This window comes from Vicia villosa, linkage group LG1 (assembly GCF_029867415.1).
Source record: "Vicia villosa cultivar HV-30 ecotype Madison, WI linkage group LG1, Vvil1.0, whole genome shotgun sequence".
In the NCBI taxonomy this organism is placed as follows: domain Eukaryota; kingdom Viridiplantae; phylum Streptophyta; class Magnoliopsida; order Fabales; family Fabaceae; genus Vicia; species Vicia villosa.
The window spans coordinates 153,920,044-153,946,968 of NC_081180.1; the positions used below are offsets into that span (position 1 = coordinate 153,920,044).

Here is a 26,925-nt window from a genome sequence, read left to right on the forward strand (position 1 = left end):
TTCATCAGCAGGGAGTCACGTGATCATCATCAAACGGTAGTTAAAAATATATCCCACCTAATTTATCTAAATAATTTATTCATTTAAATTTAACAAATAAATTTATTTGGTTTAATTTATATCCCTTAAAACCTTATTTATATTTTTATTTATTATAATTATTTTATTAAATTTTATATATATGGTGATTAAATAAGTAAAATGTATATGTAATAATTGAATAAATAATGTGTTTATCAAAATTAAGTAAATATGTATAATAACCGTTAATCCTTTCTCCAAGCTTCTAAATTTCCTTGCTAATGTTAAATTATTTTGCTTAACTATTTTTATTATTAAATTCCAACTAATTCTAAAACTTAATGCCTCTAACCAATCAAATTATTTTTCTATTAACATAATTTCAAATTCAACATTATTTCATCGAACTGTGGATTTATTTTATAAGTCGACTATGAACTGCGTCTACGCCTACGTTACTTCCAAATTCAGACAAGTTTCAAAGGAGATTTCTAAAACATTTACACAGTCCATAAAAAATAACTAACCAAACAAAAATATGAACTACGATTACTCTGACTTCCTCATTGCACTAGAGGATACGTAGGCATAGGGTTTTGAAACCCTAGCGAGTATAACTATAAAAAACACTAACATGTTTCCCTTTTTTAAATATCAACATATTTATTTTAAGATATGGGTAGATGTACATTTACCGTATCTCAAGTCTAAACCTAAGAAACCTAAACCTAGAAGGGGTCCCCTTGAATACAAGGGAGACGAAGGGTGCCTAACACCTTCCCTCCGTCTAACCGACTCACGAACGTATAATTTCTAAACTTAGGGTAATCCATTTAATTCCCTTCCCTCAGGATAAAATTAATGGTGGCGACTCTTTTCCTTAAAATTTTAGGCCGGTTGCTACAGCTGGCGACTCTGCTGGGGACCTTAAACTTAGAGTCGACCCTACTTTTAGGTTTAGGTTATTTGGGTTTTTATTATATTGGATATTGGATTTATTATTATTTATTGATATTCATTTATTTTTCGTACTATTCATCTTTTATATTTATTTGTTTATTTTTAATTTTATTATAATTTGTTACGGGATGACTATTGTAATGAGAAATATGAAAGTAACCCTAGAAAATGAAATGTCAATTGGCCACGAGGGCTAATCTGCCCCCTGTGCGTTGTTGCGACTATTTCACCTAGAGTCGGTCTTATCCTAAGAAACACCTTTGGAAAGAATATTCTTTCGGAGGTAGGACTTGGATTTGACCTACGACTCTTTGTAAAGCCAAAACAAAAATTATGGTGAGACCTTTGTACGACCTAAGAGACAAAGTCTCGGTCTACAATGAGGCTCCTCTTAAGGGAGGCCCTTGTGCCTTTCCCTTTGGTGTTATCCATAAATCCCTTAAGAAAAAAACTACCTTTTACGGGAGGGTAGATTGCTCGTAGAACGAACCTATGAACTTACATACTTAAGGATACTCTTTAACTCATCACTACAAATAATTTCATTCACATGAATACAATTTAAATACTATTTTAACTAAATCAATTATTCCTTTCTTTGGTGTGTTTCTATTTTATTTAATTGGTGTTATTTCCATACTCGTTTTAATTGTTTATTTCATTAATTTCTTTTATCATTACTATATATATTGGTGGGATTTTTTTTTTTTGGTGTGAAGAAATGGAAGGAACCTTAGAAACGAAATGTCAATTGGCCACGAGGGCTAATCTGTCCCCTGTGCGTTGTTGCGACTATTTCACCTAGAGTCGGTTTTATCCTAAGAAATACCTTTAGAAAGAGCACACTTTCGGAGGTAGGACTTTGGATTTGACCTGCGACTCTTTGTAAAATCCAAAACAAAATCTCATGGTGAGACCATGTACGACCTACAAGACAAAAGTCTTGGTCTATAAAGAGACTCCGCTTAAGGGAGGCCCTTGTGCCTTTTTCCTTTCGTGTTATCCATGATACCCTTAAGAAAACCACCATCATAGGGAAGGGTAGAATATACGTAGGACAAACTTAAATGCCTACATACTAGGGTTACTTTCTGTCTATTTCTTTCTCAAGAAACCCGCTAGGGTTCTCTTTTGTCTATCTATCCCAAAATCGATATAGGGTATTCATTACCCTAGCCTCTTTAGGGTATTCACTTTTATAAACTTGTATGGGGTGTCCTCGTTTCTATCTCAAGACAGGTACAGGGTATTCACTACCCTAGCCTCTTTAGGGTATTCACCCTAAACCCACACATGAGATTGCATTGCATCCATGATGTGACTTTGCATTTCCATTTACATATATACATTTGCATACGCATTTTCATCCCTGCTCTTATCCAATTACCATTTAGCTAGCAGGCTTCCTGATACTCACAAGAGAACTTGGAGCATGTCTCAAGAAACTAAGGAAGAACTCAAGAAAGATCAAAAACTATTAAGGGAGGAGGTCAACCAGTTACAGACTCAAATGAATTTGATCATACAAATGTTGTTGGGAAGGGAAGGTAACCCTTCGTTGTGTCAGCCACATGTCCGTCCAACTTATCAAACATCACAACCATGGGTGATCCCCCCACTTCAACAAAAATGTCAAAAATATCAACAACCCTACCAACAGAATATGGGTATTCATCAGAAGGAAGAACCAAAGCCACCCCGAGAAGGTTTGATTTGCTTCCTATGCCTAACAATCAACTACTTCAGCAACTGCTCAAGGTTTCATTGGTTGAGCTAAAGAAACTTGATCCTCCTACTGGGGCAATCCCACCAAAATATAATGCAAATGCAAGGTGTGAATATCATGCCAATTCTCCAGGGCACACTTTGGAGAAATGTTGGGCCTTCAGACACAAAGTCCAAGATTTGATCGATAACAAGAAGTTGACTTTTGAAGAAGGAATGCCCTTTGTGAATGGTTACCCCTTACTTTGACAAGTGGAAAAAATATCATCAACATCTCTTAGAGGTCAAGGAAGCTTGTCCTTAAGATCATTAGGCTTTGTTATTTTCCATTTGAAATTTCGTTATTGCTAAGTTTTGTTTGTTTCTTAAAGTTTTACTCTTTGATTAATAATTTTAATAAAATGAGCATGCATGTTTTTGAATCCAATTCATTCGTATTCACTCTTTCTAAAAAAAAATGGAACAAAAAAAAGGTCAATCCATTTGATCCTTTTTCTATTTCTCACATTTAACAAACTTCGAGGGAGAATGATGTAATTAAAATTAATCTAATTTTTCTAACGTATGCTTTCAATGTAAAACCGAGCTGATGATGTAAGGCATTGTTTTAAATCCTAAACAGTGGAGAAATAAGGAAGTTAATCTGTAGTTAACCCTCCTCGAGCCAGAAGTTGGAGTTTTCTTCTATATACTAAAAAAACCTTAATTTTAACCAGGGGCAGGGTAGATTTCAATTAATTCAATGGTGCATTCTATACTCAGGAGAATTAGTCAATCTAAGCAAAAGTTCGAGCACATCTTTTTCCTCGCATTCATTAAAGATTGAGGAAACAATGAAGATAAAGCTTGCAACATCTCCTTCCTCAATATATCATTCAAGACCAATGAAGAAATAAAGATGAATCTTACGACAACCAACATGGCAGTCACAAATGTTCAAAGATCGAAAAAAAATAAGCTCAAAAATAAAATAAAAATCCCGCTAAGTCAAGTAAAAATCAAAAGAAACTTGACTTAGGCAAAAGTTATGGCATCCCGATGGACCACAAATTTAAAAGAATTGGTCCATGCAAAAAAAATAAGGGATTGAAAGGAAAAAATTGGAAAATAATCTTGTGACTGCCACCTCAAAAATAATCAAAAGCTTCTTATCAACGCTTGGATCTTATCAATGCTCTTCATTGGCACTTGGATCTTTATCAAATCTTATTACCATCACTACGACTACGAAAAATTCTCTTGCAAACTGAATGCATTCATTGGATTAAGCGAATTTTAGGATTGGAGAACATCAAGAAGAATGGGGTGGGTTTATATAAAATTTGAGCCTTATATCTTTGTTTCTTAAACCACAAACCATGGCCACGTTACAACCTTAGAAAGCCCTAATTGAAGCAAGGTTAAACTATGGAAGCATACTCGGAAAAATTTGTGTTAAACTGACTCCTATGTTTGTTAAAATTATTGCTAACCATTTCGCTTCTTCGAATCTCCATCTCTAAATCGTCCATTCCTTCTCCATAAAAACTTCGATTTCAAAAACTTGCATGTGCGTTACTAAGAATTACTTTTCAAAATGTACAATTTTATCTACGAATCGAAACTTAGCATCAAAGAGATTTCAAAATTGGTTTAATCAAAAGAAATTCATTTCAAGACGCTACTGACTAGGGGCAAAACATCTAAGAGGAGCCCTATAATCAGGGGCAAATCCTAATGATCATAGGGGCACATCACAGGAAGATCATATTGACTAGGGGCATTCATTCTAAGATTCGATCAACTTGAGTCACATTTCAAAGCACCAGACAATCAGGGGCATACATTTCCAAGATCCTAATGATGAGTGACAAACTCTAAAAGCTCAAATATGGGGGCAAATCGTACCAAGTTCATCTTACGGCATGTAGGATCCAAATTCCCTTTCAAGCAATTACAGAGTACAAATTTTCCAAGATTTGGACACTTGGCGAAAGTTATATCAAATAATATCACCACATGGTGAGGTCTAAGAACATCCCTTCAGACTTTGAAATTGGGGCATACTTTTTAGAACTCAAATCTTGGAGCAATCTTTATCAAGTTCGCGATGATGTCCAAGTTATTTCTAAGGGTCCTCCAGATTCTAGAGATATTGGGGCATACTTTTCAAGATTCAAATCTTGGGTCAATCTATATCAAGTTCGCGATGATATCCAAGTTCTTTCTAAGGGTGCTTCCTCCATATCCTATAAATTAGGGGCATACCTTTCAAAAATCCGAATATTGGGGCTGATCGCTACGAAGCTCGTTCGAAAGAGTTAATTCAAAATAGTTCATTATGGGGCAAGACATTCCAAGAGTCCACAATCAAAGGCATAATGTCTCGAAGTGCAAAATAGTGGGGTCATTCATATTACAATCAAACTACTCTCGGGATTGTATTAAGAAAATATCTACAAATCAACATATTGGGGTAATACATTTCACAAAGGGGCAAGCTCTCTGCGTACTTTCACATTTCCCTTGGATCCTTCTCCTACGCCAACAATTTACGAGTTCAAAAACAAGTGTCGGAAAGCCATACTAGCATAAATAACTTGCTTTTAATAAGCAGCCTTGGTGCATAAGTAACTCATCTCAATCATAATCATCCACAAACTTATTGGACAATCGAGTCATTTCATTGTCATGAATCATGCATAGCATTCATCTCATCTCTATAAGCATAAAACGTTTTTTGCAAAGCCTAAATTTACTTGGCAGTTATAAAACAAAACTCTTTTACAAAAAATCAAGTTTGCTTATCACCCGGTAACCTTACTGATGACAGTAACCTTACTGTTTGTTTATTTCCAATCGTCTGATTGATGATTTCCGGTAACCTTACCGATGACAGTAACCTTACTGTTTGTTTGTTTCCAATCGTCTGATTGATGATTTCCGGTAACCTTACCGATGACAGTAATTATACTGTTTGTTTATTTCCAATCACCTGATTGATGATTTCCGGTAGCCTTACCGATGACAGTAACCTTACTGTTTGTTTATTTCCAATCGCCTGATTGATGATTTCCGGTAGCCTTACCGATGACAGTAACCTTACTGTTTGTTTATTTCCAATCGTCTGATTGATGATTTTCGGTAGCCTTACCGATGTCAACAGCCTTACTGAACACATAATTCCAATCGCCTGATTGATGATTTCCGGTAACCTTACCAATGACAGTATCCTTACTGAGTGTTCATTTTCCAATCACCTAATTGACGATTTCCAGTAACCTTGCCGATATCAATAAACACAAAAAAACTGATGATTATAAAATCATCGAAATCAAAAATACACAAACATTGGTGCAAACATTTGGTGGGAAAATGTGGTGCTTGGGGCAAAAAAAAAAAAAAATATATATATATATATATATATATATATATATATATATATATATATATATTGGCGCAAACATTTGGTGAGAAAATTTGGTGCTTAGGGCAAAAAAAAATTGATGAGAACAATTTGGGGAACATTTGGTGCAAACTCTTGGTGAGAACATTTTGGGGAATATTTGATGCGAACACTTGGTGAGAATAATTTGGGGAACATTTGGTGCAAACATTTGGTGAGAAAGTTTACCAGTTAGCATAGGCATGATTATCTACAGTCATTTTTTACTATCTAATTGTGGTTAAACGCAAATACTTGGTGAGAACATTTTGGGGAATATTTGGTGCGAACACTTGGTGAGAACAATTTGGGGAACATTTGGTGCAAACATTTGGTGAGAAAGTTTACCAGTTAGCATAAGCATGATTATCTACAGTCATTTTTACTATCTAATTGTGGTTAAACGCAAATACTTGGTGAGAAAAATTTGGGGAACATTTGGTGTAAACTCTTAGTGAGAACAATTTGGGGAACATTTGGTGCAAACATTTGGTGAGAACGTTTACCTGTTAGTATAGGCATGATTATCTACAGTCATTATACTATCTAATCTTGGTTAAACGCAAACTTTATCTATCCTCTAGGTCGTGATAGATAAAGAATAGATTGACGACTACTTGCTCTCTAGGATGTGGCAAGTAAGTTTTCCATCTTTCCTCAACTCTACTGGATTAAAATCTAAAATAGAGTTGAAACCCATTATTTCTTATTCTCTAGGTTGTGATAAGATATAAAGGAATCCATGATAGTTCGCTGAGCAGCAGTGAGTTATCTACTCTGTGTTACTTATCCTCTAAGTTGCAGTAAGTACATAGTAACTACGATATAGTCCATTGTGTCAAACCAGAAACGACAACGAACTATCTAATCTTGTCTTATTCGTTTCCTAGGTTGTGACGAATACGCAAAATTTACGATACAATTTACTATAATAGCCCACAAGGCTTTAATAGATTATCCTTTTCAAACCAGTGTGACTTGTCCTCTAAGTTGGGATAAGAACATAAAAACTTATAATCATTCTACTCGAGCATTGGTAAACTATCCACACTTTGTCATTTACTTTCAGAACTCGGGTCAAATTCGGGGTCTTCCGTACTTAATAAATCTTCGATCTAAACACGCGAGAACTTCGTATTCTCGCACTCTCCGATCGAAGAGTTATTAAATAGGGGCAGCTGTCATACCCCAAATTTGTCCGCATAGGCGTTAATAGTCAATTTAGTTAGTCGTATTAGTTTTTATCTACCAATTGAATTATGGTGAATACTAACCATTATTATATTATGATAAAGGGAATGGGGTGCATTTTTTTTTGTTTTATCAAATGGGACTCTTTCCAAAATTAACTATGGCCCATTAAAATCTAAACTTTGCCCATTAGATGTAAATAGAAGTTTTACGATATGATTAAATCTATTTTGTTTAAAATGTTTAAATATTTGTTTAGTATATATATATATATATATATATATATATATATATATATATATATATATATATATATATATATATATATATATATATATATATATATATATATATATATATATATATATATATATATATATATATATATATAAATTGTTTACGATATGATTTACAATTAACTAAATCTATTTTGTTTAAAATGTTTAAATATTTGTTTAGTATATATATATATATATATATATATATATATATATATATATATATATAAATTGTTTACGATATGATTTACAATTAACTAACATCGCGATGTAAATATTATATTTGTTTATGATATGATTTACAATTAACTAATATTTAAATTGGTGTGTTTAATTTGTTATAACATTGTAAATTAAAAATGACTATATATATATATATATATATATATATATATATATATATATATATATATATATATATATATATATATATATATATATATATATTGGTGATAGCTTGACTATTATCATTCTAAACTTAACATTAATATTATTATTACTTCATTATAAATTATTTAAAATAAATATTCTCTTACTGTTTAGAAATATTGTTAAAGTTAAATTTTTTATTTTATTTTATTAAATATTATCATTATTATTTATTATTAATTAGTGGTTGATATTGATATTAATAGCTGATCCATCCACATTTCTGATTAACATTGTTATTGATAAAATATTATTAATTATGGTTATTATTATTATTAAAGTATTAATATTATTGTTTATTAAGGTAGTGGACTTAGTCAAACTAGGGTTTTTGAATCCTTTCTTCTTCAACCTCTAAGAGCGGCCGCCGCACACCACCTTCTTCAACCCCAAACCCTAATTTCTTCTCAAACAAACAAATATAGAAAAGGAAAAGCTTTTATTAAAGATGAATCAAGTACAAATATGAAGAATACTACGAACGAAAATCTGAATCAATAATAGTAAATCAAATAGGAATTGGAAATCAAATAGGAATTGGAAACAAAATATCACAACTAATCAATTCACAACCGAATCGAATCAAACTTTATTGCTAAATCAATTAAGACATTTAATCCTAATTCCTATTTGAATCAAACATTAAACAGATTTCCTAATTCGAACAAAACTTAATCACTATAAATCAAGCCTAAAACTAATGAACAAAGGACCGAAAAAAGAACACAAATATTTAACACAAAAAAAGAAGAGAAAAAGAGGAGGAGAAGATTCGGTTATTGCGAGATACACGAATCCGCCGCCGCTCACCTTCAAGAAATTAGGAGTTTCAAATCTGAAACCCTAATCCCCTAGTCCATTCCACCGCTTGCCTACAACCAGAAACAAGGAGAGGATTAGAAATCGGGAAGGAAACAGAAGAAGAACATTACTCGGATTCACGATTACAAGGAGGTAAGAACACTTGGCTTTGATTTTCATTCGATGCATGTTATTGGGGTTTCAATTTGGGGGTTTTGTGGGTAAGGATTTGAGTGAGATATCGTTAGGGTTTGGATAATGGTTGAAAGAATCTGGGTTATGTGATTGTTGTTCTTGATTGTTGTTCATATGCTGGGTTTTGAAAAAACGAGAGAGAGGATAAAGGAGAGAGAAAGAGCAATTGAAGAGGAAAGGAAATATAGATCGTGGAAAGCATCTTTCTACGTTTCTTTTCATTAAACCACAAAATTATAAAAATGATAATCCCACGCATATCCTTATCATGATCCCTTGTCAACCTTTAAATCCTGGCCCTTCATTATATTCATTAGGATCGGACGCCCCTGGTTCATCAGCAGGGAGTCACGTGATCATCATCAAACGGTAGTTAAAAATATATCCCACCTAATTTATCTAAATAATTTATTCATTTAAATTTAACAAATAAATTTATTTGGTTTAATTTATATCCCTTAAAACCTTATTTATATTTTTATTTATTATAATTATTTTATTAAATTTTATATATATGGTGATTAAATAAGTAAAATGTATATGTAATAATTGAATAAATAATGTGTTTATCAAAATTAAGTAAATATGTATAATAACCGTTAATCCTTTCTCCAAGCTTCTAAATTTCCTTGCTAATGTTAAATTATTTTGCTTAACTATTTTTATTATTAAATTCCAACTAATTCTAAAACTTAATGCCTCTAACCAATCAAATTATTTTTCTATTAACATAATTTCAAATTCAACATTATTTCATCGAACTGTGGATTTATTTTATAAGTCGACTATGAACTGCGTCTACGCCTACGTTACTTCCAAATTCAGACAAGTTTCAAAGGAGATTTCTAAAACATTTACACAGTCCATAAAAAATAACTAACCAAACAAAAATATGAACTACGATTACTCTGACTTCCTCATTGCACTAGAGGATACGTAGGCATAGGGTTTTGAAACCCTAGCGAGTATAACTATAAAAAACACTAACATGTTTCCCTTTTTTAAATATCAACATATTTATTTTAAGATATGGGTAGATGTACATTTACCGTATCTCAAGTCTAAACCTAAGAAACCTAAACCTAGAAGGGGTCCCCTTGAATACAAGGGAGACGAAGGGTGCCTAACACCTTCCCTCCGTCTAACCGACTCACGAACGTATAATTTCTAAACTTAGGGTAATCCATTTAATTCCCTTCCCTCAGGATAAAATTAATGGTGGCGACTCTTTTCCTTAAAATTTTAGGCCGGTTGCTACAGCTGGCGACTCTGCTGGGGACCTTAAACTTAGAGTCGACCCTACTTTTAGGTTTAGGTTATTTGGGTTTTTATTATATTGGATATTGGATTTATTATTATTTATTGATATTCATTTATTTTTCGTACTATTCATCTTTTATATTTATTTGTTTATTTTTAATTTTATTATAATTTGTTACGGGATGACTATTGTAATGAGAAATATGAAAGTAACCCTAGAAAATGAAATGTCAATTGGCCACGAGGGCTAATCTGCCCCCTGTGCGTTGTTGCGACTATTTCACCTAGAGTCGGTCTTATCCTAAGAAACACCTTTGGAAAGAATATTCTTTCGGAGGTAGGACTTGGATTTGACCTACGACTCTTTGTAAAGCCAAAACAAAAATTATGGTGAGACCTTTGTACGACCTAAGAGACAAAGTCTCGGTCTACAATGAGGCTCCTCTTAAGGGAGGCCCTTGTGCCTTTCCCTTTGGTGTTATCCATAAATCCCTTAAGAAAAAAACTACCTTTTACGGGAGGGTAGATTGCTCGTAGAACGAACCTATGAACTTACATACTTAAGGATACTCTTTAACTCATCACTACAAATAATTTCATTCACATGAATACAATTTAAATACTATTTTAACTAAATCAATTATTCCTTTCTTTGGTGTGTTTCTATTTTATTTAATTGGTGTTATTTCCATACTCGTTTTAATTGTTTATTTCATTAATTTCTTTTATCATTACTATATATATTGGTGGGATTTTTTTTTTTTGGTGTGAAGAAATGGAAGGAACCTTAGAAACGAAATGTCAATTGGCCACGAGGGCTAATCTGTCCCCTGTGCGTTGTTGCGACTATTTCACCTAGAGTCGGTTTTATCCTAAGAAATACCTTTAGAAAGAGCACACTTTCGGAGGTAGGACTTTGGATTTGACCTGCGACTCTTTGTAAAATCCAAAACAAAATCTCATGGTGAGACCATGTACGACCTACAAGACAAAAGTCTTGGTCTATAAAGAGACTCCGCTTAAGGGAGGCCCTTGTGCCTTTTTCCTTTCGTGTTATCCATGATACCCTTAAGAAAACCACCATCATAGGGAAGGGTAGAATATACGTAGGACAAACTTAAATGCCTACATACTAGGGTTACTTTCTGTCTATTTCTTTCTCAAGAAACCCGCTAGGGTTCTCTTTTGTCTATCTATCCCAAAATCGATATAGGGTATTCATTACCCTAGCCTCTTTAGGGTATTCACTTTTATAAACTTGTATGGGGTGTCCTCGTTTCTATCTCAAGACAGGTACAGGGTATTCACTACCCTAGCCTCTTTAGGGTATTCACCCTAAACCCACACATGAGATTGCATTGCATCCATGATGTGACTTTGCATTTCCATTTACATATATACATTTGCATACGCATTTTCATCCCTGCTCTTATCCAATTACCATTTAGCTAGCAGGCTTCCTGATACTCACAAGAGAACTTGGAGCATGTCTCAAGAAACTAAGGAAGAACTCAAGAAAGATCAAAAACTATTAAGGGAGGAGGTCAACCAGTTACAGACTCAAATGAATTTGATCATACAAATGTTGTTGGGAAGGGAAGGTAACCCTTCGTTGTGTCAGCCACATGTCCGTCCAACTTATCAAACATCACAACCATGGGTGATCCCCCCACTTCAACAAAAATGTCAAAAATATCAACAACCCTACCAACAGAATATGGGTATTCATCAGAAGGAAGAACCAAAGCCACCCCGAGAAGGTTTGATTTGCTTCCTATGCCTAACAATCAACTACTTCAGCAACTGCTCAAGGTTTCATTGGTTGAGCTAAAGAAACTTGATCCTCCTACTGGGGCAATCCCACCAAAATATAATGCAAATGCAAGGTGTGAATATCATGCCAATTCTCCAGGGCACACTTTGGAGAAATGTTGGGCCTTCAGACACAAAGTCCAAGATTTGATCGATAACAAGAAGTTGACTTTTGAAGAAGGAATGCCCTTTGTGAATGGTTACCCCTTACTTTGACAAGTGGAAAAAATATCATCAACATCTCTTAGAGGTCAAGGAAGCTTGTCCTTAAGATCATTAGGCTTTGTTATTTTCCATTTGAAATTTCGTTATTGCTAAGTTTTGTTTGTTTCTTAAAGTTTTACTCTTTGATTAATAATTTTAATAAAATGAGCATGCATGTTTTTGAATCCAATTCATTCGTATTCACTCTTTCTAAAAAAAAATGGAACAAAAAAAAGGTCAATCCATTTGATCCTTTTTCTATTTCTCACATTTAACAAACTTCGAGGGAGAATGATGTAATTAAAATTAATCTAATTTTTCTAACGTATGCTTTCAATGTAAAACCGAGCTGATGATGTAAGGCATTGTTTTAAATCCTAAACAGTGGAGAAATAAGGAAGTTAATCTGTAGTTAACCCTCCTCGAGCCAGAAGTTGGAGTTTTCTTCTATATACTAAAAAAACCTTAATTTTAACCAGGGGCAGGGTAGATTTCAATTAATTCAATGGTGCATTCTATACTCAGGAGAATTAGTCAATCTAAGCAAAAGTTCGAGCACATCTTTTTCCTCGCATTCATTAAAGATTGAGGAAACAATGAAGATAAAGCTTGCAACATCTCCTTCCTCAATATATCATTCAAGACCAATGAAGAAATAAAGATGAATCTTACGACAACCAACATGGCAGTCACAAATGTTCAAAGATCGAAAAAAAATAAGCTCAAAAATAAAATAAAAATCCCGCTAAGTCAAGTAAAAATCAAAAGAAACTTGACTTAGGCAAAAGTTATGGCATCCCGATGGACCACAAATTTAAAAGAATTGGTCCATGCAAAAAAAATAAGGGATTGAAAGGAAAAAATTGGAAAATAATCTTGTGACTGCCACCTCAAAAATAATCAAAAGCTTCTTATCAACGCTTGGATCTTATCAATGCTCTTCATTGGCACTTGGATCTTTATCAAATCTTATTACCATCACTACGACTACGAAAAATTCTCTTGCAAACTGAATGCATTCATTGGATTAAGCGAATTTTAGGATTGGAGAACATCAAGAAGAATGGGGTGGGTTTATATAAAATTTGAGCCTTATATCTTTGTTTCTTAAACCACAAACCATGGCCACGTTACAACCTTAGAAAGCCCTAATTGAAGCAAGGTTAAACTATGGAAGCATACTCGGAAAAATTTGTGTTAAACTGACTCCTATGTTTGTTAAAATTATTGCTAACCATTTCGCTTCTTCGAATCTCCATCTCTAAATCGTCCATTCCTTCTCCATAAAAACTTCGATTTCAAAAACTTGCATGTGCGTTACTAAGAATTACTTTTCAAAATGTACAATTTTATCTACGAATCGAAACTTAGCATCAAAGAGATTTCAAAATTGGTTTAATCAAAAGAAATTCATTTCAAGACGCTACTGACTAGGGGCAAAACATCTAAGAGGAGCCCTATAATCAGGGGCAAATCCTAATGATCATAGGGGCACATCACAGGAAGATCATATTGACTAGGGGCATTCATTCTAAGATTCGATCAACTTGAGTCACATTTCAAAGCACCAGACAATCAGGGGCATACATTTCCAAGATCCTAATGATGAGTGACAAACTCTGAAAGCTCAAATATGGGGGCAAATCGTACCAAGTTCATCTTACGGCATGTAGGATCCAAATTCCCTTTCAAGCAATTACAGAGTACAAATTTTCCAAGATTTGGACACTTGGCGAAAGTTATATCAAATAATATCACCACATGGTGAGGTCTAAGAACATCCCTTCAGACTTTGAAATTGGGGCATACTTTTTAGAACTCAAATCTTGGAGCAATCTTTATCAAGTTCGCGATGATGTCCAAGTTATTTCTAAGGGTCCTCCAGATTCTAGAGATATTGGGGCATACTTTTCAAGATTCAAATCTTGGGTCAATCTATATCAAGTTCGCGATGATATCCAAGTTCTTTCTAAGGGTGCTTCCTCCATATCCTATAAATTAGGGGCATACCTTTCAAAAATCCGAATATTGGGGCTGATCGCTACGAAGCTCGTTCGAAAGAGTTAATTCAAAATAGTTCATTATGGGGCAAGACATTCCAAGAGTCCACAATCAAAGGCATAATGTCTCGAAGTGCAAAATAGTGGGGTCATTCATATTACAATCAAACTACTCTCGGGATTGTATTAAGAAAATATCTACAAATCAACATATTGGGGTAATACATTTCACAAAGGGGCAAGCTCTCTGCGTACTTTCACATTTCCCTTGGATCCTTCTCCTACGCCAACAATTTACGAGTTCAAAAACAAGTGTCGGAAAGCCATACTAGCATAAATAACTTGCTTTTAATAAGCAGCCTTGGTGCATAAGTAACTCATCTCAATCATAATCATCCACAAACTTATTGGACAATCGAGTCATTTCATTGTCATGAATCATGCATAGCATTCATCTCATCTCTATAAGCATAAAACGTTTTTTGCAAAGCCTAAATTTACTTGGCAGTTATAAAACAAAACTCTTTTACAAAAAATCAAGTTTGCTTATCACCCGGTAACCTTACTGATGACAGTAACCTTACTGTTTGTTTATTTCCAATCGTCTGATTGATGATTTCCGGTAACCTTACCGATGACAGTAACCTTACTGTTTGTTTGTTTCCAATCGTCTGATTGATGATTTCCGGTAACCTTACCGATGACAGTAATTATACTGTTTGTTTATTTCCAATCACCTGATTGATGATTTCCGGTAGCCTTACCGATGACAGTAACCTTACTGTTTGTTTATTTCCAATCGCCTGATTGATGATTTCCGGTAGCCTTACCGATGACAGTAACCTTACTGTTTGTTTATTTCCAATCGTCTGATTGATGATTTTCGGTAGCCTTACCGATGTCAACAGCCTTACTGAACACATAATTCCAATCGCCTGATTGATGATTTCCGGTAACCTTACCAATGACAGTATCCTTACTGAGTGTTCATTTTCCAATCACCTAATTGACGATTTCCAGTAACCTTGCCGATATCAATAAACACAAAAAAACTGATGATTATAAAATCATCGAAATCAAAAATACACAAACATTGGTGCAAACATTTGGTGGGAAAATGTGGTGCTTGGGGCAAAAAAAAAAAAAATATATATATATATATATATATATATATATATATATATATATATATATATATATATATATATATATATATATATATATATATATTGGCGCAAACATTTGGTGAGAAAATTTGGTGCTTAGGGCAAAAAAAAATTGATGAGAACAATTTGGGGAACATTTGGTGCAAACTCTTGGTGAGAACATTTTGGGGAATATTTGATGCGAACACTTGGTGAGAATAATTTGGGGAACATTTGGTGCAAACATTTGGTGAGAAAGTTTACCAGTTAGCATAGGCATGATTATCTACAGTCATTTTTTACTATCTAATTGTGGTTAAACGCAAATACTTGGTGAGAACATTTTGGGGAATATTTGGTGCGAACACTTGGTGAGAACAATTTGGGGAACATTTGGTGCAAACATTTGGTGAGAAAGTTTACCAGTTAGCATAAGCATGATTATCTACAGTCATTTTTACTATCTAATTGTGGTTAAACGCAAATACTTGGTGAGAAAAATTTGGGGAACATTTGGTGTAAACTCTTAGTGAGAACAATTTGGGGAACATTTGGTGCAAACATTTGGTGAGAACGTTTACCTGTTAGTATAGGCATGATTATCTACAGTCATTATACTATCTAATCTTGGTTAAACGCAAACTTTATCTATCCTCTAGGTCGTGATAGATAAAGAATAGATTGACGACTACTTGCTCTCTAGGATGTGGCAAGTAAGTTTTCCATCTTTCCTCAACTCTACTGGATTAAAATCTAAAATAGAGTTGAAACCCATTATTTCTTATTCTCTAGGTTGTGATAAGATATAAAGGAATCCATGATAGTTCGCTGAGCAGCAGTGAGTTATCTACTCTGTGTTACTTATCCTCTAAGTTGCAGTAAGTACATAGTAACTACGATATAGTCCATTGTGTCAAACCAGAAACGACAACGAACTATCTAATCTTGTCTTATTCGTTTCCTAGGTTGTGACGAATACGCAAAATTTACGATACAATTTACTATAATAGCCCACAAGGCTTTAATAGATTATCCTTTTCAAACCAGTGTGACTTGTCCTCTAAGTTGGGATAAGAACATAAAAACTTATAATCATTCTACTCGAGCATTGGTAAACTATCCACACTTTGTCATTTACTTTCAGAACTCGGGTCAAATTCGGGGTCTTCCGTACTTAATAAATCTTCGATCTAAACACGCGAGAACTTCGTATTCTCGCACTCTCCGATCGAAGAGTTATTAAATAGGGGCAGCTGTCATACCCCAAATTTGTCCGCATAGGCGTTAATAGTCAATTTAGTTAGTCGTATTAGTTTTTATCTACCAATTGAATTATGGTGAATACTAACCATTATTATATTATGATAAAGGGAATGGGGTGCATTTTTTTTTGTTTTATCAAATGGGACTCTTTCCAAAATTAACTATGGCCCATTAAAATCTAAACTTTGCCCATTAGATGTAAATAGAAGTTTTACGATATGATTAAATCTATTTTGTTTAAAATGTTTAAATATTTGTTTAGTATATATATATATATATATATATATATATATATATATATATATATATATATATATATATATATATATATATATATATATATATATATATATATATATATATATATATATATATATATATATATATATATATATATATATATATATATATATATAAATTGTTTACGATATGATTTACAATTAACTAAATCTATTTTGTTTAAAATGTTTAAATATTTGTTTAGTATATATATATATATATATATATATATATATATATATATATATATATAAATTGTTTACGATATGATTTACAATTAACTAACATCGCGATGTAAATATTATATTTGTTTATGATATGATTTACAATTAACTAATATTTAAATTGGTGTGTTTAATTTGTTATAACATTGTAAATTAAAAATGACTATATATATATATATATATATATATATATATATATATATATATATATATATATATATATATATATATATATATATATATATATATATATTGGTGATAGCTTGACTATTATCATTCTAAACTTAACATTAATATTATTATTACTTCATTATAAATTATTTAAAATAAATATTCTCTTACTGTTTAGAAATATTGTTAAAGTTAAATTTTTTTTTTTATTTTATTAAATATTATCATTATTATTTATTATTAATTAGTGGTTGATATTGATATTAATAGCTGATCCATCCACATTTCTGATTAACATTGTTATTGATAAAATATTATTAATTATGGTTATTATTATTATTAAAGTATTAATATTATTGTTTATTAAGGTAGTGGACTTAGTCAAACTAGGGTTTTTGAATCCTTTCTTCTTCAACCTCTAAGAGCGGCCGCCGCACACCACCTTCTTCAACCCCAAACCCTAATTTCTTCTCAAACAAACAAATATAGAAAAGGAAAAGCTTTTATTAAAGATGAATCAAGTACAAATATGAAGAATACTACGAACGAAAATCTGAATCAATAATAGTAAATCAAATAGGAATTGGAAATCAAATAGGAATTGGAAACAAAATATCACAACTAATCAATTCACAACCGAATCGAATCAAACTTTATTGCTAAATCAATTAAGACATTTAATCCTAATTCCTATTTGAATCAAACATTAAACAGATTTCCTAATTCGAACAAAACTTAATCACTATAAATCAAGCCTAAAACTAATGAACAAAGGACCGAAAAAAGAACACAAATATTTAACACAAAAAAAGAAGAGAAAAAGAGGAGGAGAAGATTCGGTTATTGCGAGATACACGAATCCGCCGCCGCTCACCTTCAAGAAATTAGGAGTTTCAAATCTGAAACCCTAATCCCCTAGTCCATTCCACCGCTTGCCTACAACCAGAAACAAGGAGAGGATTAGAAATCGGGAAGGAAACAGAAGAAGAACATTACTCGGATTCACGATTACAAGGAGGTAAGAACACTTGGCTTTGATTTTCATTCGATGCATGTTATTGGGGTTTCAATTTGGGGGTTTTGTGGGTAAGGATTTGAGTGAGATATCGTTAGGGTTTGGATAATGGTTGAAAGAATCTGGGTTATGTGATTGTTGTTCTTGATTGTTGTTCATATGCTGGGTTTTGAAAAAACGAGAGAGAGGATAAAGGAGAGAGAAAGAGCAATTGAAGAGGAAAGGAAATATAGATCGTGGAAAGCATCTTTCTACGTTTCTTTTCATTAAACCACAAAATTATAAAAATGATAATCCCACGCATATCCTTATCATGATCCCTTGTCAACCTTTAAATCCTGGCCCTTCATTATATTCATTAGGATCGGACGCCCCTGGTTCATCAGCAGGGAGTCACGTGATCATCATCAAACGGTAGTTAAAAATATATCCCACCTAATTTATCTAAATAATTTATTCATTTAAATTTAACAAATAAATTTATTTGGTTTAATTTATATCCCTTAAAACCTTATTTATATTTTTATTTATTATAATTATTTTATTAAATTTTATATATATGGTGATTAAATAAGTAAAATGTATATGTAATAATTGAATAAATAATGTGTTTATCAAAATTAAGTAAATATGTATAATAACCGTTAATCCTTTCTCCAAGCTTCTAAATTTCCTTGCTAATGTTAAATTATTTTGCTTAACTATTTTTATTATTAAATTCCAACTAATTCTAAAACTTAATGCCTCTAACCAATCAAATTATTTTTCTATTAACATAATTTCAAATTCAACATTATTTCATCGAACTGTGGATTTATTTTATAAGTCGATTATGAACTGCGTCTACGCCTACGTTACTTCCAAATTCAGACAAGTTTCAAAGGAGATTTCTAAAACATTTACACAGTCCATAAAAAATAACTAACCAAACAAAAATATGAACTACGATTACTCTGACTTCCTCATTGCACTAGAGGATACGTAGGCATAGGGTTTTGAAACCCTAGCGAGTATAACTATAAAAAACACTAACATGTTTCCCTTTTTTAAATATCAACATATTTATTTTAAGATATGGGTAGATGTACATTTACCGTATCTCAAGTCTAAACCTAAGAAACCTAAACCTAGAAGGGGTCCCCTTGAATACAAGGGAGACGAAGGGTGCCTAACACCTTCCCTACGTCTAACCGACTCACGAACGTATAATCTCTAAACTTAGGGTAATCCATTTAATTCCCTTCCCTCAGGATAAAATTAATGGTGGCGACTCTTTTCCTTAAAATTTTAGGCCGGTTGCTACAACGACTTGGACCTCTACAACCACAACAACTTATGTTCTCTCAGCATTGGATGAAGTGCTCATTTTGTGTTTTGGTTCTTCCACTTCTCTGATTTATTTGGATGAAGTTCTTTTTGTGTTTTGGTTCAAACAAGTTTTCCAATTTGATATATTGGTTCTTCTGATTCTTCCACTTCTCTGGTCTTTGAAAGTCTAAAAGCCAAAAGATTTCACGCATGTCAAGTTTCCTTCTAATTATTGCTTCTTTAATTCTCCATATTTTTTTCTCTTGGAAGTTGGAAAGATCTTTTGGTTGACTAGCTACCTCAAGTTGTTGAATGATTACATCTCTTTGTCTTTTCAAATTTCTCTTTCCCTTCTTTGTTATTCCTTCCCCTCCTTCTTACGCATAATTTGATGTAATGATGTGTACATTGTAAGTTGTTTGGTTCCTAAATAAATTATTTCATTGATGTTATTATTGTTGTTTTTGTTGTTGTTGTTGTTGTTATTCTCCATTACAGTTTTTGTTAAGAACATTGATCTATTACCTCGGTTCTTCAATACACTGAGTGTTAATATTGGGCGCGCCATCCAGTTTTGAAAATAATAAAATGTTGATGCTGGGAATTGAGCCCGCGTGCAGTTAACTTTAACCCTTGGTGTTTTAATATTCGAGGTGATAACGGGTAGCTTTTCATGATGCCCTTCGTTACCTCGCTTCCGTAGTTGAGGTCAAACACATTTCGCGTCCGACGTTAGATGTGTTTTTTGTAGTAGTGTTGCTAGCTTTTGTTATCCATACTTTTTTCACTTGTTATCTTTTTCTTTGCATTCGTGTCCCATCTTGTTACAACTTTTACAATAAGTTGGTTTCCATTCATACTCCACTTCTTGGTTCAGTTAATTCCCCTTATGATCCCTTATGGTTATGGAGTTTTTTAATTCAGTTGTGACACCAACCTCTATAAGAACGCAATCATATGATACTCTTAGCTTTTTAGCTGTACATTCATCTGTCATCAATGGTTTTCCTAAAGCACTTACAATTTTTCTAACACTTTTGTCTCCCAAAAACACAAGTGACAATTGTGGGAAGATCAGCCAGATAAGTAGAACTCGTAGTAGATCATCTTTAAGCTTAAATTATGGTGTCCACTCATGTAGGAACATAGGTTTATGATAAATCGTATAAGGACCTCACATCAAAATTGCATCACGATCACTTTTTGATCGAAATCTAATGATAAAATAACCCTGTTCATTCTAATACAGTTCAAGCAAAGCTACAAAATTACATGCATTCACCATAAATTTCTTCACAACATTCATCGATAGCTTTTGTCCTAATGCATACATAACAAGCGCATGTTCCCAATATATCATCTCAGATTCAATATCCTGCTCATTAATAATAACTTCGATTTTCTCATCTATAATCATTGGTGGAGTATATTCAATTTCAATTCCATTAGATGCTAATCGGTTACCTTTGATGATATTCACCCATGGTCGATTTAGTTTTGCTTCTTATGACTCTTCTCCTGGTTCTTCTTTTTGTTCCTCCATTATTGGGTCTAGTGTTGCTGTAATGATTGATTTATCTTCCATTTCATTCCCTTTGTGTTTTGCTTGTTCCATCTTCATTTAAATTCTTACTTAATCCTTCTAGACGAGTATTAAACGGTGGTGTGAATGCTCTTACCATCGTCGGAGGTGTCGTTACTGTCAATTCTTCGGTCGGCCGCGACCTCGTCCCATTTGCCCTAAAAATCGTACGCTCTAAGCACATTACAAATGCTGCATACCTCCCGATTTGATCCCTAATCCGAAGATTAGGAGTTTAAACCATTTCAGTGAGCTATTCAACGGTTGGAAACTTAGAAATTTACCGAAACAGAAGCTCATCGAAAATCGCCTTTTCGTCACAAGAAACCGCGAGACTCAAATTGAAACCTTTATTATTATTATTATTATTATTATTATTATTATTATTATTATTATTATTATTATTATTATTATTAGGGGACAACTTCTCTACCCATCTCAAAAAGTTGGGTAGTATATCTTTAACCAATCAGAAGATTCCATTTAATTTTAACATATTTAATTAATTATAAAATAATACAATTATTTTATGTTTCCAAGACATTTTACATAAGAGATAACTTTACCCAACTTTTTGAGTTGGGTAGATTAGAATTCGCCTTATTATTATTATTATTATTATTATTATTATTATTATTATTATTATTATTATTATTATTATTATTATTATTATTATTATTATTATTATTATTATTATTATTATTATTATTATTATTATTATTATTATTATTATTATTATTATTATTATTATTATTATTATTATTATTATTATTATTATTATTATTATTATTATTATTATTATTATTATTATTATTATTATTATTATTATTATTATTATTATTATTATTATTATTATTATTATTATTATTATTATTATTATTATTATTATTATTATTATTATTATTATTATTATTATTATTATTATTATTATTATTATTATTATTATTATTATTATTATTATTATTATTATTATTATTATTATTATTATTATTATTATTATTATTATTATTATTATTATTATTATTATTATTATTATTATTATTATTATTATTATTATTATTATTATTATTATTATTATTATTATTATTATTATTATTATTATTATTATTATTATTATTATTATTATTATTATTATTATTATTATTATTATTATTATTATTATTATTATTATTATTATTATTATTATTATTATTATTATTATTATTATTATTATTATTATTATTATTATTATTATTATTATTATTATTATTATTATTATTATTATTATTATTATTATTATTATTATTATTATTATTATTATTATTATTATTATTATTATTATTATTATTATTATTTTTATTATTATTATTATTATTATTATTATTATTATTATTATTATTATTATTATTATTATTATTATTATTATTATTCACCTTGTAGGTTGCTATATATACCAACGGCGCAGCAAAGTTAAACTAAGTCATGTAATAACAACATTGGCTCTCACAGTATTCAACTCCTATCTCTCTCTAACTAACGTGCTCAAATGGAACTCGAAACATTGATTTCATGGTTGCTTTTTTCTGCAACTCTCCTTTGGTTCTTTCTCTTAGCCACAAAAACACAATCCAAATCCCTAAAATCACCTTCCTCTACCACCAACACCCCCATTCCCAAATCTTACCCCATCATCGGTTCCATCTTTTCTATTGCATCCAATTTCCACCGCCGCGTGCAATGGATCTCCGACATCCTTCAAACCACCCCTTCCTCAACCTTCATCCTCCACCGCGCCTTCGGCTCCCGCCAAGTCTTCACAGCAAACTCCTTGGTAGTCCAACATATTCTCAAAACTAACTTCCCTTGCTACCGTAAAGGTCTCACACTTAACCGTTCCGTAGGGGATTTACTCGGCAACGGAATCTTCAACGCCGACGGTGAAACCTGGAAGTTCCAACGACAAATATCCAGCCATGAATTCAACGCTAAATCTCTTCGGAAATTCGTTAAAACAGTAGTTGACGTAGAACTCTCCGATCGCCTCCTCCCAATTCTGTCCGAAGCTGCTAAAAATCAAACAATACTCCCTGATTTTCAAGATATCCTTCAGCGTTTTACATTTGATAACATCTGCATGATCGCGTTTGGATTCGATCCGGAGTATCTCCTCCCTTCTCTTCCCGAAGCTGCGTTTGCAAAAGCCTTCGACGATGGCACCCGAATCTGCAGCTTGAGGTTCAACGCGCCGGTTCCGTTGATATGGAAGGTGAAGAAAATTCTAAACATCGGAACTGAGCGCAGGTTGAAAGAAGCAGTAGCTGAAGTAAGAGGACTAGCTGCAAGAATTGTTCGGGAAAAGAAAAAAGAGCTTTTAGAAAAATCAGCTTTGGAATCAGTTGATCTTTTATCGCGATTTTTAAGTTCTGGTCATTCAGATGAAGCTTTTGTCATTGATATTGTAGTAAGCTTTATTCTTGCAGGGAGAGATACAACTTCTGCAGCACTCACATGGTTCTTTTGGTTACTCTCTAACCATAGTCATGTGGAGAATGAGATTCTCAAAGAGATTACCGCAAAATCGGAATCAGTTAGTTATGATGAAGTGAAGGATATGGTTTATACTCATGCGGCGCTATGCGAGAGTATGAGGCTGTATCCTCCTGTTCCGGTGGATACTAAAGAAGCGGCTTGCGACGATGTTTTACCGGACGGGACTATTGTGAAGAAAGGGTGGAGAGTGGCGTATCATATATATGCTATGGGAAGGTCTGAGAAAATATGGGGAGCTGATTGGGCTGAGTTTCGACCGGAGAGGTGGTTGCGTCGGGATGAGGATGGGATGTGGAGTTTTGTTGGGATGGATCCTTATAGTTATCCGGTATTTCAAGCTGGGCCAAGGGTGTGTTTAGGGAAAGAAATGGCGTTCTTGCAAATGAAGAGAGTGGTTGCCGGGGTTATGAAGGAGTTTAAGGTGGTTCCGGCGATGGAAAAAGGGGTTGTGCCGGAGTACACTGCACATCTTACGGCGTTAATGAAAGGTGGTTTTCCTGTGAGGATTGAAAAGCGTAGTCATACAGATCAATAAAAATGGAAATAATTGTTGTAGAAAATATTTTTCATAAGTTTTAATGTCAACCCATATTTATCATATTTAGTTTATCTAAATCATGTTTAAATTCAAGTGTTGTTTGCAGTGTTTTAAAAACCGGACCGGTCATCGAACCGGTGAGGGTATTGGGTCACTGGTTTATCGGTCGAACCACTGGGTCACTGGTTGAACCGCACGACCAAACCGGATTAAACCGGATTAAACCGGATAACTCGGTTGAATAGACCTATCATTATATAGGTATAAAACCGGTCGAACCGGATGATTCAGTCTCTAAAAAAATATAACTACCTTTTAAATTTTTTAAAAATATCATATCATAAATTCACAATTTCATAACTTAAATTCAAATTTTAAACAAAGGTATCACTCATAACAAAATAGTAAAAAATTATAAAGTCTAATTGCAAACAAAGTCTAATTACAACATAATCTAATTGAATAGTTTATAACAAAATAACTCCGATGTGTACCAAATTTAATTCAAAATAGGATCCTCCTAAAAAAAAATTAAATTAAAATTTAATATGTTTATGCTATTTAACAAAATTTATTAGCAAAGATAACAAATAGACAATAAAGTTTTTGATTTGTCACTAACGAAAAAAACTATGTGAAACTATGTGAGAATGCTATTTAAGTAATACACTACTAAATATATTAAAAAAAAAAAGTTAAAAAAAAAGTTTAAAAGAAATGTTAAAAAAAAGTTTAAAAAAAAAAAGTTAAAAAAAAAACAAAAAAAAAGCAATTAAACCGCCGGTTTTCCGGTTTTCCCGGTTTTTCCGGTTTTTCCCGGTTTTCACCGGTTTTTACCGGTTCCCACCGGTTTGATAGCATACCCGATCTGACTATTGAACCAGACCGGTTACCAGGCCGGTTCCCGGTTCGACCGGTCCGACCGGCCGGTCTGGTCCGGTTTTTAAAACACTGGTTGTTTGTATCTAGTTAGCTAGAACTTTATGTAACTTATGTGTTTTATTTTCTTGAAAGATGTAACTTTAGTGTATATAAACTACTATTAAAAGACATCATGTGCTTCATTTATATCTACAACAATTTTAAAAGACATCACATTATGCACATGCGAACAAAGACAGACTTTTGTAAAATCTTTAAGGGGTTGAATTCTATAGTGAGAGATTTTCTTGAAGTGCCTTTTTCGGAGGAGGAGATTAGGGAAGCGTTTTGGAGTTGAGATGGTTTGAAGAGTCCGGACCCGGATGGTTACTCTTTTCATTTTATTAAGAGGTGTTGGTTATTCATTAAAGATGATTTTGTGAAGTGCTTTGAAGATTTCTATAGCGGGTCTTATCTTTCTAAAGCTATCATTTCATCCTTTTTGACTTTGGTTCCTAAAGCATCTTACCCTTTAGGATTGGAGGATTATAGACCAATTTGTTTAGTTGGGTGTATTTATAAAGTTATCTCTAAACTTTTGGCTTGTAGGTTGAAGAAGGTGTTAAATCCAATTATTTCTAATTGTCAAAGTGCTTTCATCCCGGGTAGACAACTACTCGATGGAGTTTTGGTGGCTAATGAAGTGGTGGATTTCGCTCAAAAGGAAGGAAAAGATTGTCTTCTCTTCAAAGTTGATTTCGAAAAGGCTTATGATAAAATTAATTGGAAATTCCTTAGATACATGTTTAGAAGGATGGGTTTTGGCTCTCTTTGGATGCAGTGGATGGAGGCTTTAGTGTTTTCAAGTGATATGTCGGTGATGGTAAATGGTAGTCCTACGAAGGAGTTTGCGCTAGAGAGGGGTTTAAGACAAGGAGATCCTCTTTCTCCTTTTCTTTTTTGTCATAGTAGCGGAATATCTTAAGGGGTTAGTTAACAAAGCGGTGGAAAATGGAGATTTTACGGGGTTTAACATCAATGGGAAGTGTCATATTGATATTCTTCAATTTGCGGACGATACTTTGTTGGTAGGAGATGGGAGTTGGAATCATATTTGGGCTATTAAAGTGGTGTTGAGGGGATTTGAACTAGTTTTGGGGCTCGGAATTAATTACCACAAAAGCAAGATCATTGGAATTAACATAAACTCTAACTTTTTGGAACTTGCTTCTTCTTTTCTTTCTTGTAGGGTGGAGGAAAAAGCCTTTATCTTTCTCGGAATTCCTATAGGATCTAATCCTAGGAGGATTGCTTCGTGGAGTAGTCTTGTGTCTAAATTAAAAAAAAAGGTTATCTTCGTGGAAGGAAAGGTGGCTTAGCTTTGGAGGTAGGATTACTCTTCTCAAATCCGTCTTGAGTAGCCCTGCTATATTCACTCTATCCTTTTATAAAGCTCCGGTTAAAATTATTAAGGAAATTACTAGGATTCAAAGTAATTTCCTTTGGGGAGGTGTGGAGGAGAATAGGAAGGTCCATTGGGTGAGTTGGAAGGATTTATGCCTTCCGATAGAAAAAGGGGGTCTTGGTTTGAGGAGGATGGGAGAGTTTAACTTGGCGCTTCTTAATAAGTGGTGATGGAGAATTTTATCGGAAGAAAACGCTTTGTGGTATAATGTTTTGAAGGCTCGTTACGGAGATATTAATTTAAAA

The 26,925-nt window shown here is 32.8% G+C and overlaps 1 protein-coding gene and 2 long non-coding RNA genes across 3 annotated transcripts; 1 reads left to right on the plus strand and 2 right to left on the minus strand.

Moving 5' to 3' along the window:
* Positions 1 to 8,565: 8,565 nt before the first annotated feature.
* Positions 8,566 to 9,239, minus strand: LOC131619257 (uncharacterized). Its single transcript, XR_009288939.1, has 2 exons — positions 8,977 to 9,239; positions 8,566 to 8,900 (listed from the first exon to the last, which is right to left on the minus strand). It is a non-coding gene; the product is annotated as an uncharacterized LOC131619257 (long non-coding RNA).
* An 8,744-nt stretch (positions 9,240 to 17,983) lies between these two features.
* LOC131619264 (uncharacterized) lies at positions 17,984 to 18,657 on the minus strand. The gene is made up of 2 exons (XR_009288940.1): positions 18,395 to 18,657; positions 17,984 to 18,318 (listed from the first exon to the last, which is right to left on the minus strand). It is a non-coding gene; the product is annotated as an uncharacterized LOC131619264 (long non-coding RNA).
* A 4,083-nt stretch (positions 18,658 to 22,740) lies between these two features.
* On the plus strand, positions 22,741 to 24,416 carry LOC131619267 (cytochrome P450 94A2-like). The gene has a single exon (XM_058890380.1). The coding sequence runs from the start codon at positions 22,813 to 22,815 to the stop codon at positions 24,349 to 24,351; it is 1,539 nt and encodes a 512-aa protein (XP_058746363.1). The 5' UTR covers positions 22,741 to 22,812; the 3' UTR covers positions 24,352 to 24,416.
* The last annotated feature ends 2,509 nt before the right edge of the window (positions 24,417 to 26,925 follow it).

Excerpts from the sequence above, each read along its gene's own strand:
- LOC131619267 (XM_058890380.1), top strand. The coding sequence starts at position 22,813 with ATGGAACTCGAAACATTGATTTCATGGTTGCTTTTTTCTGCAACTCTC.